The sequence below is a fragment of the Arachis hypogaea genome, chromosome 4 (genome assembly GCF_003086295.3).
Source record: "Arachis hypogaea cultivar Tifrunner chromosome 4, arahy.Tifrunner.gnm2.J5K5, whole genome shotgun sequence".
NCBI classification, from domain to species: Eukaryota; Viridiplantae; Streptophyta; class Magnoliopsida; order Fabales; family Fabaceae; genus Arachis; species Arachis hypogaea.
In genome coordinates this window covers 107,780,092-107,795,661 of record NC_092039.1, presented here as the reverse complement: position 1 = coordinate 107,795,661, position 15,570 = coordinate 107,780,092, and the positions used below count along the sequence as shown (strand labels likewise).

Below are 15,570 nucleotides of genomic sequence, written 5' to 3'. Positions count from 1 at the left end.
AGAATTATTTCATCTTCATATAAGGTTCAATGTTCCTTTTATTTATTTCCTCAATTTAGTTTATGTATTTCTATGTTTAACTCAACTTCTTTATTTGGCTACAACTGCCCATGTTACATTTGATATCTTTATTAATTCATGATTTTGAGGTATTTCAGATCTAAAATTCTTATTTAGCTTTTTATATTATTGGCTTTAATTGATTAACTGGAAGCTCTTGAGTTATCAACTATTCATGAGTGATTGTTATGTTGGCTAATTAACTGGAATTCCACTAACTCTAGCCTTCCCTTAGGAGTTGGCTAGGACTTAGAAAATCTAGCCAATTAGTTCACTTGACTTTCCCTTGCTTACGCAAAGGTTAACTAAGTGGGATTAACTTCCATTCTCATAGGAGTAACTGGGATAGGATTTTCGAATTTTCATATCTTGCCAAGAGTTTATTTTATAGTTATTTATTTATTTCGCTTATCATTTATCATACTTGTTCCTCATTCTCAAAACCCCCAAAATTTTACCTTTTTCATAGCCAATAATAAGTCGTACCTCCCTGCAATTCCTTGAGAAGACGACCCGAGGTTTAAATACTTCGGTTATCAATTTATTTAGGGGTTTGTTACTTGTGACAACCAAAACGTTTGTAAGAAAGGTTGATTGCTTGGTTTAGTAACTATACTTACAACGAGAGTTTACTATAACTTCTAAACCATCAATCTTCAATTCTTCAGGAGCTCTCTAAATCACTAGTAATTTTCTTCCCCTAGCTCCTACATGTTGAGTTATATCTTTTGTTTCTTCAGTGCTACTGTATTTTGTTGTTAAAATTGCTGTATTTGTGATTGCTGTTATTGGGTTTGGCTGAGCTTGATTGTGAATTGGTGAATTTTTTATTTTTCAAATAGCCTAAATGAGTTGCCCTATTCTGCTCCAATTTTCTTGGAATCCTTCTTTAGATTCCTTTTTTAGTCTCTAAAGTCTTTGTAGTAGCCAATCTCCAATAGATTTAACTGTTCTTGAGGTTGCGGTGCATTATTCTTGTAATCCAAACCAAGCTGTCTTGGAATAGAATAGCATGCTTCACTGTTTCCTTTTTATATACAGATAGGACACATAGAATTGTCAGATATTATTTTCTTGTATAAATTTGTCCTTACAGAAATGATGTTGTGGACTAATTTTCATAAAAAGATTTTTATTTTTTGTGGCGTTTGCATGTTCCAGATCACATTCCATAGTTCTTTTAGGTTGTTATTGGTAAAAGGTTGGTTGGTTGAATTATGTTCGTCTCCTTCACCTTTCGTAATATGGTAGCTTGTTTTCACAATGTAATCCTCTTCCCTTTGGAAAGGCCAAGTTAGTTTATCTTCTCTAGGCATCCTGCTAATAGGTGTTTGGAGGATGTGTTTGCTAATCAGTGAAAAAATTTTTGTTATTACTTTAGCTTTGTCCCATTCTTCCTCTACTGTGACCAAATCGAAAACTTTTTGACTGACATCACGGGCTTGGCTAGACGATGGATCTAGTATCTCTGCACATCAACTTTGGTATCCGTACCTAAACTCCACTTGCCATTTCTTCTTAGAAAATTCCTTCCTTTTAATAAGCTTTTCTATATCCAAGTTCTTTGTTTATATCTACTTACTTTTTGGAACACTTGCTTAAAAAAATATATACTTTTTAATACCTTAACTCATAGTGCATTTGGATTCTGGTGTATCATCCAAGCTTGTTTTGTTAGCTAGTGCCGTGTTTTGGTGATAAAATTTTTTAAATCCCATCCTTCTTTCTTTTTTGCTAGCACATTATTTATTCAAACTCTTCCAATAAATACCCATTTCCTTGTCAGTCGACCTCCACCAAAATTGGGCTATCTTGGCACATAATTTCCTGTAGAAGCTTTTCGAAAATATGAGCACTCCCATGGCATAGGTTGGGATGGCTTGGATTACTATTTTTATTAGGACCTCTTTGCCTGCTTGATTGAGCAGTTTTTGTTTTCAGTCTTTGATTTTGATTTTGTTGGCAATCTTTTCTTTTATTCATTCAAATACTTTGCACTTTGATCTTTTCCATCTAGCTGGTAGTCCTAGGTATTCAGGCTATATTATGAAGGAATTTTCAAAATTTTCTCTATGTTTACCTTTTTCTGAATAGGAACTTGTGATCCAAAAGAGATTCCCTACTTCTTCAGGTTTATGACTTGTCTTGACACAGTGGTAGAGGTATTGAGAATTTGAATTAGCTGGTATACTTCCTCCTCTTTTATATCTGAGAAAATAATGCAGTTATCAGCAAACCAAAGATGAGTTAAACTAAGTACAGTGGAAGCTAGTTTGACTCCTGAAATAACATTTTTTCTTTGTGCTTTATCCATTAAAATATATAGCACTTCAGAGGTTAAAATGAATAAGTAGGATAGAATGATAGAGAGTTTTTCTGTCTCAGTTCTCTTTGCAGGGACACCGTCTTTGACAAAAAATCATTAATTTTAAATCTATATTTGACTGTCTTCACACACTGAATGATCTTAGTAACCCATTTTTGATCAAAATCAAACGCCAAAAGTCAAAAGGACCTCCTCTAGGTAATCCCATTCCACCCTATTATACGCCTTGTTCATGTCTAACTTGATAGCTGAGTTGCGATTTTCCTTATTTCCTTTCTGATTCAAGGCATGGAAGGCTTCTTGAACAATAATATGTTGTCTTGGATCATTCTCTCTCTTACAAAAGCACTTTGTTCCGGCGAAATAATGTTATCTATGATACTTTTCTGTCGATTAACCATTATTTTAGATATGATCTTAAATATGTGATTGTAACAACTAATAAGCTTTAGGTGATTCAAATTTTTTACTTGCTTAATTTTTAGGACAAGGACCACATGCTTTTCGTTAACCTCCTCTAGAAAGCACCCCCTCTTTGAAGAACAATCTCAAAATCGTGCATATGTCCTTTCCTATAGTTTTTCAGTGTTTCTGGTAGAATAACCCATTCAGTCCATCAGATTATGGGGCTTTCAAACTACCCATGTTGAATGCCGTAGATCTTATTTCTTCATCCGAGAATTCTTGTGTTAGCTTCCTGTTCATTTTTTCGGTGACTCTTTAGGAATAACCTCCATACGTTCCTTCACGTCCACTTTGCCTCTAATTGGAATAATTTGAACTTATATCACCATTTTGCATATGTATTTGTATCCCAAATGCTATATTTGGATTTTTTATTTGGATCACTTTAGTGTACAGATCTATTTGTATAGATTTTGTCCAAATTTTTTTATTTTTTATTTTGTTTGGTTAAAGTAAGTGACGCATGAAATGTTACTCCGTTGAAAATTGATCGCAACTTAAAAGGGGAGGGTGTAATCGATGTGCACATCAAAGTTTTGCAGACACCCTTAAACCCTTAACATTAGAATTTGTTAAAAGACTATGATAAAAATTTTAATATGCATGTACTGGATGGAACTTTTAAAAAGGTTAAATTTCATATTTTATATTTGTTTATATATGTTTTAAATTATTTAAAGATTTAAAATATTTATATTTTTTCCGTATACACTATATATCATTTTTGAAATGATATATATAGATTAATTTTAAAAAATAAAATCAATATAATTTATGTTTCAATCTAATAAATTTTGATTCAAATGATAAGAATTTATATTATATTAATTTGAATTTATTTTTTATTTATTTTTATTCTAATAATTGTTATTTAGATTGGATCAATTTATTTTGGTTTGAGAAAAAATTTAATAATTTAAAAATTTTTAATTACAATAATTTTAAAATTTAACATTTAGATAAGATGTAATTTAAATTGCAAAAATTTTAAATTTAAAACCTGGAAGAAAGAATTAATATTCAAAATTTGGATAGACATAATGATAAAGATTCAAAGACAAATAAAACATTAGATATATTAGTAATTTTGTATCTAATAAAATAGCAGAATAATCTAAATCAGTTTATAATTCTATTTAAAAAGTGCTAATTTTATTCACTTTTTATAAAAATAATATGATAAATAAATTAAATTATCTAAATTTGAAGATAGAAGAAATTATTTGTCCTCTTATATTATTTGAAATTGATTTATCTAATTTTATAAAATAGCATGAGCTGTTACATTAATATTTATTTATTAAGTACTAATTTATTTGAAACAAAATTATTAAAAATAAATTTAGAGTATTATTATTATTGCATGTCCATCCGTTAGTTAAAATAAAATAAATTCAGTTAATATTAAATTAATATTATTTTTGTCAATTATTTTTTTAAGTTGTTCAAACCAATTTAACAATGTCTTAATTATTTTTTAGAAAGATATATTAATTTTATATGTGCAATTACTTTATTCTAAAAATGCAATAAATAATATTCTAATAATAAATTTTATTTTTTAATTACAATAAAAAAGGAATTTTAATATTAAAAGAATTAAAAAAATATGAAAAGTGTATTTAATATCTGGAGACACAGTGTCTCACTCTTTTCCTTTCCTTCTATGTACATACTCATCTTCAAGAATGAGTTTCATGTGTTGTGATAAGACCAAATAAGGTGGATGACCATCATTTAATATGGGCGACTCACATTCTCAAGAGGGATGAGTTTAATGAGAGTTAAATGAGAGTTGAAAATATTACTTCTTGTGTGCCTATAAATACATGTACTGAGGCAAAAGGAAGATACACACAACAAGTAATAAACAATTCTCTCTTTCCCTTACGTTGTAATACTTCTCTCTCTTTATATCTTTTTATTTTATATTTGTTACCTCTTCTTTATTTATTTATTTAGTTATTTTATAACAAGTTATCAGCACGAAGCTCTAACCAAATTTTAGGAAGACTCTAGGTAACAAATTTTTATTATCTCGAAAGTCTTTCATCTTGAATATAATGCTTTTGATAAATCTGGATACTATATACTAAAATCCATCTTGATTTAATGGATCTTGAAGATACCATTAAGGCTGAAAATAATACATCTCAAAAGGATAAAGTCAAATCCATAATTTTTCTTCAACATTATCTTGAAGTATGATTGAAAAATGAATATCCCACATTAAAAGATCCTGCAGATCTGTGGAAAGACCTTGAAGAAAGGTACAATCATCAAAAGACGGTGATACTTCCTCAAACCCGATATGTTAGAGAAAATTTTTTCGACCTTCCATGTCTCGAATGTGCTCCTGCAACAGCAGTATCGAGAAAAAGAATTTAAAAATATTCTGAGTTAATTTCTTGCTTTCTTGTTGTTGAACGCAACAATGAGTTACTTTTGAGAAATCATGAAGCGCGCCCAGATGGCGCCGCCCCATTTCCTGAAGCAAATGCGGCAAATTATAACCCCAGAAGAGGTAAATAGCAAGATTTTGATAACAAAAAAAAATTATGAAAGGAAAAGAAATTATGTTCACAAGAAAGATCTCACCAGAAGTGGGATAAAAAAAGAAATAATAGGCAAAGTATATCAATTGAGGATAAATATTTATGTTGTGGTGGAAAGGGCCATTGGTCACGTACCTGTCGTACCCCAAGGCACCTAGTTGATCTTTATCAAGCATCCTTGAAAATGAATGACAAAGAAAAAGAAACAAATTTTGTTTCAAATGATGAAAATCCCACCACTCGTTATGATGTATCCAATTTCTTTAAGGATTCTGAAGGTAATATTGGCTATTTGATCAATGTTGGAATAGTTTGATATATGTATGTGTTTGTTAAGTATTCATGTGAATAATTTTACTGTGCATGTACTTCTACTCATTTTATTATTATTATCATTTATTTTTTGAAGAAAAATGGTAAGGACATATTCTGAAGATATTTGCCTTGCAGATAGTGCAAGTTCGCACACTATTCTTAAAAGTACTATATATTTTACCCATCTTGTGCCAAAAGAAGAATATGTTAATACTATTATTGGCTCGGGCAATGTAATAGAAGACTCCAGAAGAGCTATAATTTTGTTTCCTGGAGGAACAAAATTCATAATAAATAATGCACTATTGTCTACCAAGTCTCGAAGAAACTTGTTGAGCTTTAAAGATATTTGCCGAAATGGATATCATATTGAGACAATGAATGAGGAAAATCATGAGTACTTATATATCACAACTCATGATTCAAATAAGAAATTTATATTAGAAAAGTTTTCCTCACTTTCATCTGGGTTATATTATACTAAGATTAGTGCAATTGAATCACATGACATTGTAAACCAGAAGTTTACCAGCCCAAATGAATTCATAACTTGGCATGATAGATTGGGTCATCCGGGAACAACCATGATGAGAAAAATTATTGAAAACTCTCATGGACATTCACTAAAGAACTAGAAAATTCTTAAATCTAGTAAATTTTGTAATGTTGCATGTTCTTAAGGGAAATTAATTTTAAAGTCATCACCAGTAAAGATTGGATTTGAGTCCTTTGAATTCCTAGAAAGGATTCAAGGTGATATATGTGGACCTATTCATCCACCATGTGGATCTTTTAGATATTTATGGTCCTAATAGACGCATCTTCGAGATGGTCACATGTGTGCTTATTGTCTTCTCGCAACCTGGCATTTGCGAGATTACTGGCTCAAATTATTCGATTAAAAGCACAATTTTCAGAAAATCCAATCAAAGCAATTCGCCTTGATAATGCTGGTGAATTTACTTCCCAAGCTTTTGATGCTTATTGTATGGCTAATGGAATAAGTGTTGAACATCCAGTAGCTTATCTTCACACACAAAATGGGTTAGCAGAATCGCTTATTAAACACTTTCAATTGATTGCTAGACCCTTACTTATGAGAACAAATCTCCAAACCTCGGTTTGGGGGAATGCTATTTTACATGTCGCAGCACTTATTCGTTTGAGGCCAACGAGTTACCATCAGTTCTCTCCTATGCAATTAGCTTTTGGCCAGCAGTCAAATATTTCTCATTTAAGAATATTTGGGTGTGCGATATATGTTTCCATTGCACCATCTAATCGTACCAAAATGGGACCCCAAAGAAAATTGGGGATATATGTTGGATATGATTCTCCCTCTATAGTGAGGTATCTTGAGATACAAACGAGAGATGTATTTAAAGTCTAGTTTGCGGATTGTCATTTTGATGAATCAAAATTTTCAATATTAGGGGGAGAGAATAAGCTTCTTGAAAAGGAACTTAATTGGAATGCATCATCGTTGATGCATTTAGATTCTCGATCTGGGCAATGTGAACTAGAAGTTCAAAAGATTATACATTTGCAAAGAATAGCAAATGAATTGCCTGATGCATTTTCCTATACAAAGAGGATAACCAAATCTTATATACCAGCGAAAAATGTCCCAATTCGAATTGATGTCTCAGTAAGACAAGTAGCCACTGAAGCAAATTCACGCCAGAAGCGTGGCAGGGCGAAAAATGCCCCAATTCGAATTGATGTCCCGATAGGACAAATAGCCACTGAAGCAAATACACGCCAGAAGCATGGCAGGCCTGTCAGTTCTAAAGATAAAAATTGTCGAAAGAGAAAAGAGGTAAATACTATTCCTGTTGAAAAAGATATAGTAAAGACACCTGTAATTGTCCAAAATTCTGATATAATTTTAATGCCAGAAGACGTTCAGGTACCTGAAAATTATGAAAATGATGAGATCTCGATAAATGATGTCTTTACAAGAGAGAAATGGAACCGAAATAAGACAATTGTCAATGAAATATTTGCATATAATGTGGCATTGAATATCATGCATGAAAGTAAGGATCTTGAGCCAAGATCAGTCGAAGAATGTCGATAAAGGAATGATTGGCCAAAATGGAAAGAAGTCATGAAGGCTGAATTAGACTCACTTGCAAAACGTGAAGTCTTTGGACCTGTAGTCCGTACACCAGAAGATGTAAAACCTGTTGGATACCGGTGGGTATTTGTGAAAAAACGAAATGAGAAAAATAAAGTTGTGTGCTATAAAGCCTGACTTGTGGCACAAGATTTTTCACAAAGGCCCGGTATAGATTATGAAGAAACGTATTTCCCTATAGTGGATGCGATAACATTGCGTTATTTGGTCAGTTTATCTGCATATCATAAACTACATATGCATTTAATGGATGTGGTAACAGCCTATTTGTATGGCTCATTAGATCGGGATATCTATATGAAAGTCCCTGAAGGACTAAAGATATCTAAACCATCCAATGAATATTCGCAAGGATTATACTCAGTTAAATTGCAAAGATCTTTATATGGTCTAAAGCAATTTGGACGAATGTGGTATAATCGTCTTACTGAGTATATGGCCAAAAACAGATTCAAGAATGATGATATCTGTCCATGTGTTTTCATAAAGAAAACCGCATCTGGATTCATTATAATTGATGTGTATGTTGATGATTTAAATATCATTGGGACTCCTGAAGAGATTCCAACAATTATAAAAACTCTGAAAGAAGAGTTTGAGATTAAAGATCTTGAAAGGACTAAATTTTGTCTCAGCCTGCAGATCGAGCATACAAAAAATGGGATCTTTTTTGTCAAGCGACATACACAAAGAAGATCTTGAAAAGATTTTATATAGATAAGTCACATCCTTTGAGTACCCCAATGATTGTAAGATCTTTGGATGTGAAAAAGGATCAATTCCGTCCTAAAGAAGAGAATGAAGATATCCTTGGTCCTGAAGTACCATATCTTAGTGCCATTGGAGCACTAATGTATCTTGCTAATAATACGCGACCTGGTATATCATTCGCAGTGAATTTACTAGCAAGGTATAGTTCCTCTCCAACCAGAAGACATTGGAGTGGAATCAAGCAAATCTTTCGATATCTTCATGGAACGGTTGATATGAGATTATTTTATCCCTATGGATCTAAGTCACTATTAGTTGGCTATGCAAATGCTGGATACTTGTCTGATCCACATAAAGGGATATCTCAAACAAGATACATGTTCACATATGGTGAAACAGCTATATTATGGAGGTCCACGAAACAGACAATTGTAGCAACATCCTCTTATCATGCTGAAATACTAGCGATACATGAAGCAAGTCGCGAGTGTTTTTGGCTCAGAAGTGTGATCCAATATATTCTGTCATCATGTGGACTGATTAATCAGAAGATAGCTCTAATTGTCCTGTTTGAAGATAATACAACATGTATTGCTCAACTTAAAGGCGGATATATCAAAGGTGATAGAACAAAGCATATTTCTCCTAAATTCTTCTTCACTCATGATTTTCAAAATCAAGGGACAATTGATGTCCAACAGATCCACTCAAGTGACAATCTGGCAGATTTATTCACAAATTCACTCCTAAAATCCTCCTTTGAAAGATTGGTACATGAGATTGGGATTCGCGGATTTCAAGACATTAAATGATGTCGGCAAGAGGGGGAGACTGTACTCTTTTTCCCTTGGTCAGGTTTTTTTCCCATTGGATTTTTCTTTAGTAAGGTTTTAACGAGGCAATAATCCTAAATGGTCATCCAAGGGGGAGTGTTGTGATAAGACCAAATGAGGTGGATGACCATCATTTAATATGGGCGGCTCACATTCTCAAGAGAGATGAGTTTAATGAGAGTTTAATGAGAGTTGAAAATGTTATCTCTTGTGTGCCTATGAATACATGTACTGAGGCAAAAGAAAGATACACACAACAAGCAATAAACAATTCTCTCTCTCCCTTACGTTGCAATACTTCTCTCTCTTTATATCTCTTTATTTTATATTTGTTACATCTTCCTTATTTATTTATTTAGTTATTTTATAACATCATGTTGCTTCATATTCTTTTTTTTTCTTTTTCCTAATAAAAACAACAACCGTAATTATAGTGTATTATTTATAATCCCACTTTCTCTTTCTGACCTTATCTTGCATACTTGCACCAAACACTCGGAATATTTTTAAATTTGTATCTCTACCTTATGATTCATCTTTTTATTTAAACAAAAAATTTCATATTTTCCAATTAAAATCATAGTAGAAAGAATTACGTTCTTGCGTGTTATATTTTAATTTTGCAGACAGTATGAGCGAAAATAAAAATATATGTTCCATACTTTAAGTTCGTAGTTACTTCCAGCAACATTGAAAAAGAAAACATGATATGAACAAATTAGTTACACTGCACCCTAATTGCTCAGCTGGTCTAGTTATATTGCAAGTTTCTGTAGTTTATCAAATATTGATAAGATCCTATAGTTTAAATTCTTTTAATCAGTAGATAAAATAGTTGAAAAAAAATTGATTAATTTTATTTAGCACTTGATTTTTAGAATACGTTAACAGTGGCTCTGCATAAAATTTACACGAAATTTTATTTTAAACAAAGAAATACCATTTGAGATTAATTGATATAATTTAATGTTGGCACTTTTGGATTAAAATAAGTTATAATTTTATTTCTATGGCTTTAATTTTAAGAGAAATTAAACAAAATATTGGTGTACACAACTTTTTGTGTTTACCTTCTACCCCCCTTGTTAGTAAATATATTTTACAAAGAAAAATAAATATCTATCATAGATGAATAATATATATGACTTTATAAAAATAAACAAAACTTAAGTATAAATGAAAAATAAATATCCGCTAGTTAGATAAATAAATGTCAGACTAATAAGAAAATATTTTTTTTTATAAATCATACAAATTCATTTTCCTCCATCATAGATGTTTACTTTTCTCTGTCAGTATAAGGTGTACCAAAAAAGAGAGTAATAGAAACATTAGGTCCTTAAAAAAGTTTATGATGGACTTCTATGTCCTAAAGGAAAAAATATATATATATATCAAATAAGTCTCTTTGAGAAAACTTTATAATAAACTTACAAGTGTCTCAATACCAAAAAAAAAAAAAAACTTATAAGTTTCTAAAAAAAATAAATCTTTAAAAAATTATAAATTTAATTATTCTATTGATTCTTATAGTTTTGCAAAATTTTCAATTAAGTTCTTATACTTTTTTTTCTTTTAATTGGGTCTTCGCAATAATTTTTTTTTCAATTACATCCGTTTTGGTAATAATTGGCTTAATTGTATAAGGACCCAACTAAAAAAGAATTGATGCAGAAATTAAAATAAAAGAAAAAAATGTAAGGACTCAATTAAAAAAAATTAGTGCAAGGACTCAATTAAAAGAAAAAAAAGTATAAAGACCTAATTAAAAATTTTACGAAATTATAGAATAATTAAACCAAATTATAATTATACTTATAAATTTCTGACCGAATAGGATAAAATATTGAAAATAATGAATTGTGTCTAATATTGCAACCTTGCATGATTTAGGAACTACAAGACTAACATTTCAATTTTTCAAGAAATTATTTATTATTTTTTTCTCAAAAAATTATAAATCTATTACAAAATTTTCATATATTATTTTATTTAAAAAAACTATAAATCAATTACAAAAATTTTTCAGACTAGCTATCTATCCTATTACTTAACCAAAGGAAAAGTTCACATAATAGCGACACTATAATCTTAAGAAGTGATCAATTTAATCATTTTGACTGGTATAGCATACATAACTAAACACTATTGTGTCTGAGATTGAATTCCAAGAAATAATGCTTACTTGCCAAATTCCTTGTTCCCATCGGCACATTAATAACAAAATACGGAAACTGACCACTTCTTCCTTAGCCCTTGTGCTTTAAAAGTTAAGAGTAAAACATTATATTTATCACTAATATTTAGGTTATATCTTAATTTGGCCTTAACATTTTAAATATCTTATTTCTATTTTAAGGTTTTATTTTTATCTTAAAAGGTTTTAAATATGTTTAATAGTGTCTTAAACTTGACACTAATAATTAACGAAATAAAAGACGTGGATGTTACTAACTTTATTAGTTAATTCATATTTTTTCTGTGTTAAAAAAAATTACAAAAACCTTCTTGTAACACTTTTTAATTTTCTTTTAGTACAAAACTCTAAATCCTAACAATCAATTATCAACGCTTCAAAATAAAATAAAAACTTTTATATTAATAATTGTTGGTGGATCGATTTTACTTACATATTAAAATTCAATGCTATTATTAACTCTTCAATATGTAAATTGTTTGTATCAAATTTAATGAAGACAACATTAAACCTGCTTAAAACTTTTTTTGGATTAAAATAGAATATTTGAAAGTTTTTGGGATTAAAATAGAACTTTTGAAACGTTTGGGACCAAATTAAAATTTAACCCAAATATTGAATTTAATTTTGATGCACTATTAGTGTAACATAATTTTACACATGCATTCAATTACGTAAAATAGTTTTTGTCATCAAGAAGAATGGATGCGATTGCACAAGAATGTATACAATTGCACAACTATATAAATTATTTTACACTGTCAAGAATGTATACAATTGCACAACTATGTAAATTATTTTACACTATTAGTGCATCAAAATCAAACTCCCCAAACATTTACCCAAAAGTGAAAAACCATCAGGGACCAAGATAATAATTTACCAAAAGTGAAAAACCATCGTTGTCCTATATCTTTGCATTATCTAACATAAAAAAAAAAAATCCTCAAACAAGAAAATGTGACCTCTTTAGTCAACCCAATTTATTACTTATATAAAATAAAATTGAAAAAACAATTTTTTTTCCATTAAATTACATTAAGCATATTATTAGACATTTATGTCGAAGATACAACACTGTTCTACTAGTTGCGATTTGATGGTCATACACTACTCATACTAAATTTCAAGTCATGATAACCATACCCAAATGAATTTCCAGGTCGAATTAGAAATTAACAAAATACTAAGCGCGGCGCAACAGTAACAAGTTGGTTGCAAAATTGAGTCTCCACCAAATTAGCAATTCAACTAAATAGATTTGCAAACATGGCGAGAATATCAAAATGATAAACAAACAAAAGCAATATATATTATCAAGGACAGAAAAAAAACCTCAGATGCATTCAACATTAGTCTAGTCTGAAGTACATCTCAAACTGAAACAAAAATTTCTTCATTGATCTTGCGAGGTACTACATCTAGGTGTTTGTTGCCCTAGTGTAAATCTGCTGACTCGCGTGAGCGGACACCAGCCGGATTGAACCTCTAGCCATCAACTCTCTTATCGCCTTCCTTGCAAGTGACCCATTAATCTGTACAGTGAAAGGAAAATAATGACTTCTTTGGTTTGGAAAGGATAGAACCTTGTTTCTGTAGCGCTTATGAGAATCAATATCAAATTGTTTTATGCTTAGAGAATGCATTGGATATGAAACCATAACAAAAGTAGCAATCAAAATTGTCAGTATGCCATCAAGAAAAAGATTCTCAAGCATTATATATGGAAATGGTTAACCAAAAATATCAATGCCAAGGTCATTACAGTTTAGTTTAATGAATTATATCCATATAAACCAACAATCTTATTGAAAATTAAGAGGGAAACCAAATCTAGAAAATAAAAGGATTGAGTTGGATAGAAGTGTAAAGTTGACAATCACATATAAAAAAATATGAAGTAGAAGCAACAAGATAGCAAGCACGGATATCTAACAGAGAAGTCATTGTCTTGATTTTCTCATAAGAGGCTACCAACTGAACTTATGATACTACAACTTCTAAAAAAAAAAACGAAGCTCGGTGCAAAAGGGTGTCATGTAATTCCACAGCCGAAACCCGTGACCTTGAGATCACACGGAGACAACTCAACCGTTGCTCCAAAGCTCCTCTTCAACATACTACAACTTACTATTAAAAAAAAACACTAAACATTTATAACGCCAATCAGTCTTGCATATAACAAGCTTCTTAGGATTAGCACCAAAAAATGCAATCTAACACCAACACAAACAGGATTGCTGAGTTTGAAACTTTGAATTAGTGCTAGACTTACGAACTTAGAATGTGAATAGATCAACAGAATAAAACACACGTTCAAGAACATATTGTATAAAGAAGTGGCCACAATCCAAATCACAACCTAACCTACAACCATGATCCTACTACAGAACACGCATCAAAACAACAACACATCCACACCTATGTTATCACTTTTCAATCTATTCAAACAAGTAAGAGAAAAGAAAGAGAGAGGTACCCTCAGACGATCAGAGAGAATGGAAGGAGTGATGAGCTTGAATTTGGGTGCTTCAGAGAGGAGCTTGTCATATGAAGCCTGATCAAACAGCACCTGATTGTTCACCTTCTCCTTCTGCTTTCCCTTGCTCCACTTCTGTTAATTCCACATCAAATTCTCAACCTTAGAAATTATTAATTACGTAACCAAAACAAAATATATCATCAAATCCAGATATACAACATAACTAAATATGATTTACCCCTAATTATCACATCATAGTTGATACAAAATCATATTAGCACCAACACCAAATCATAATAACAATCATATAAAATATAGAAAAAAAGATGAAAATTGAAAAAGGAAAAGGGACCTTCTTCTTCTGCTTGCCACCGCCAGATTTGGCGGGCTTGGAAGATGGTGGAGGAGCCTTATCTTTCTTTGGAGCCTGCAATCGAGAATAGAACACAGTTAGGCAATTACATATGAGAGAAGAAAGAGATGAATGAAGAGATTCGCAGTTTCGCACCATGGAAAATAGCAGGGATGTGAAATTGGAAACTGAGAATTAGGAACTGAAGCTCAGAAACTATATAGCTAGGGTTCTTTCCTTGAATTTTTGTGTTCATTATATGTTTGGATGTTAAATTCATGGATGGGCCCACAATGAGATTTTTGGAAGTCCCATTTATTTTCAGGCCCGCTATTAAAATAAAGTTGAAAAGAAAATAGAAAAAAAAAACACCCACTGAAATCACATATTTGGCGAAAAATAAAGAATAAATGCGGATAAAACTATAAAAGAGTCCAATTTCATACAAGAAATTTTTAGGAAAACAAAAACCGGTAATGATATGTGAGCATATTTTGTTTCGTGGTATGCCGAAAAAACAAAATATTTTGTTTCGTGAACAATATTCTGTTTTTATTTCTAATAGTCAAAATGGAAAATGAAAAAAATTTAATAATTATAGTGTATAATTACTGAAAACATTTTCTATTTCCATTTTCTATCATTATTGATAGTGGGTTAATTAAATTCAAGGGTAAACCATCAAAAATACATCTGAAGTATTTTAGCACTGACAAAAATATTTTTAAATTTTATTATCGATAAAAATATTCTCAAATTATTTAAAAATGTGACAAAATGTTTAACATTAAATATATATTATCAAAAAATATTTTAGAAATTGAATTTTGATACAATTTTTTGTAAGTATTATTAGAAAAATAGATATATTTATTCTTAAAGTTGTGATATTTCGTTAAGTATATATATTTTTTTGTAATTTATTTGTCAACAACTAATAATACTTTTAAAAAATAAAAAAATCTAAAAGTTAAATTTTTATTCGATTTTTTGTGTGTATTTTCTAAATAGTTATCTAACTATTCCTATCAACTTTTAGATTAAATGCTTATGCGATTTGTTAAATACAAAAGTCGTTTAACACTTATATAAGAATAATTTTTTTTGACATTTTTGTTGCGTTTTTAAATAATT

General features: G+C 30.5%; 1 protein-coding gene across 1 annotated transcript; it reads right to left on the bottom strand.

The window, feature by feature from the left end:
- Positions 1-12,324: 12,324 nt before the first annotated feature.
- Positions 12,325-14,908, bottom strand: LOC112797172 (small ribosomal subunit protein eS25x). Its single transcript, XM_025839976.3, has 4 exons — positions 14,593-14,908; positions 14,437-14,511; positions 14,082-14,216; positions 12,325-13,137 (listed from the first exon to the last, which is right to left on the bottom strand). Exons 1-4 carry the CDS (start codon positions 14,593-14,595, stop codon positions 13,024-13,026), a joined length of 327 nt encoding a protein of 108 aa, XP_025695761.1. The 5' UTR covers positions 14,596-14,908; the 3' UTR covers positions 12,325-13,023.
- Between the last annotated feature and the right edge of the window lie 662 nt (positions 14,909-15,570).

Excerpts from the sequence above, each read along its gene's own strand:
- LOC112797172 (XM_025839976.3), bottom strand. Across the intron at positions 14,217-14,436 it reads GTGGCAAGCAGAAGAAGAAG|AAGTGGAGCAAGGGAAAGCA; the intron begins GTCCCTTTTCCT and ends TGGAATTAACAG. Across the intron at positions 13,138-14,081 it reads TTCTCTCTGATCGTCTGAGG|ATTAATGGGTCACTTGCAAG; the intron begins GTACCTCTCTCT and ends TTCACTGTACAG.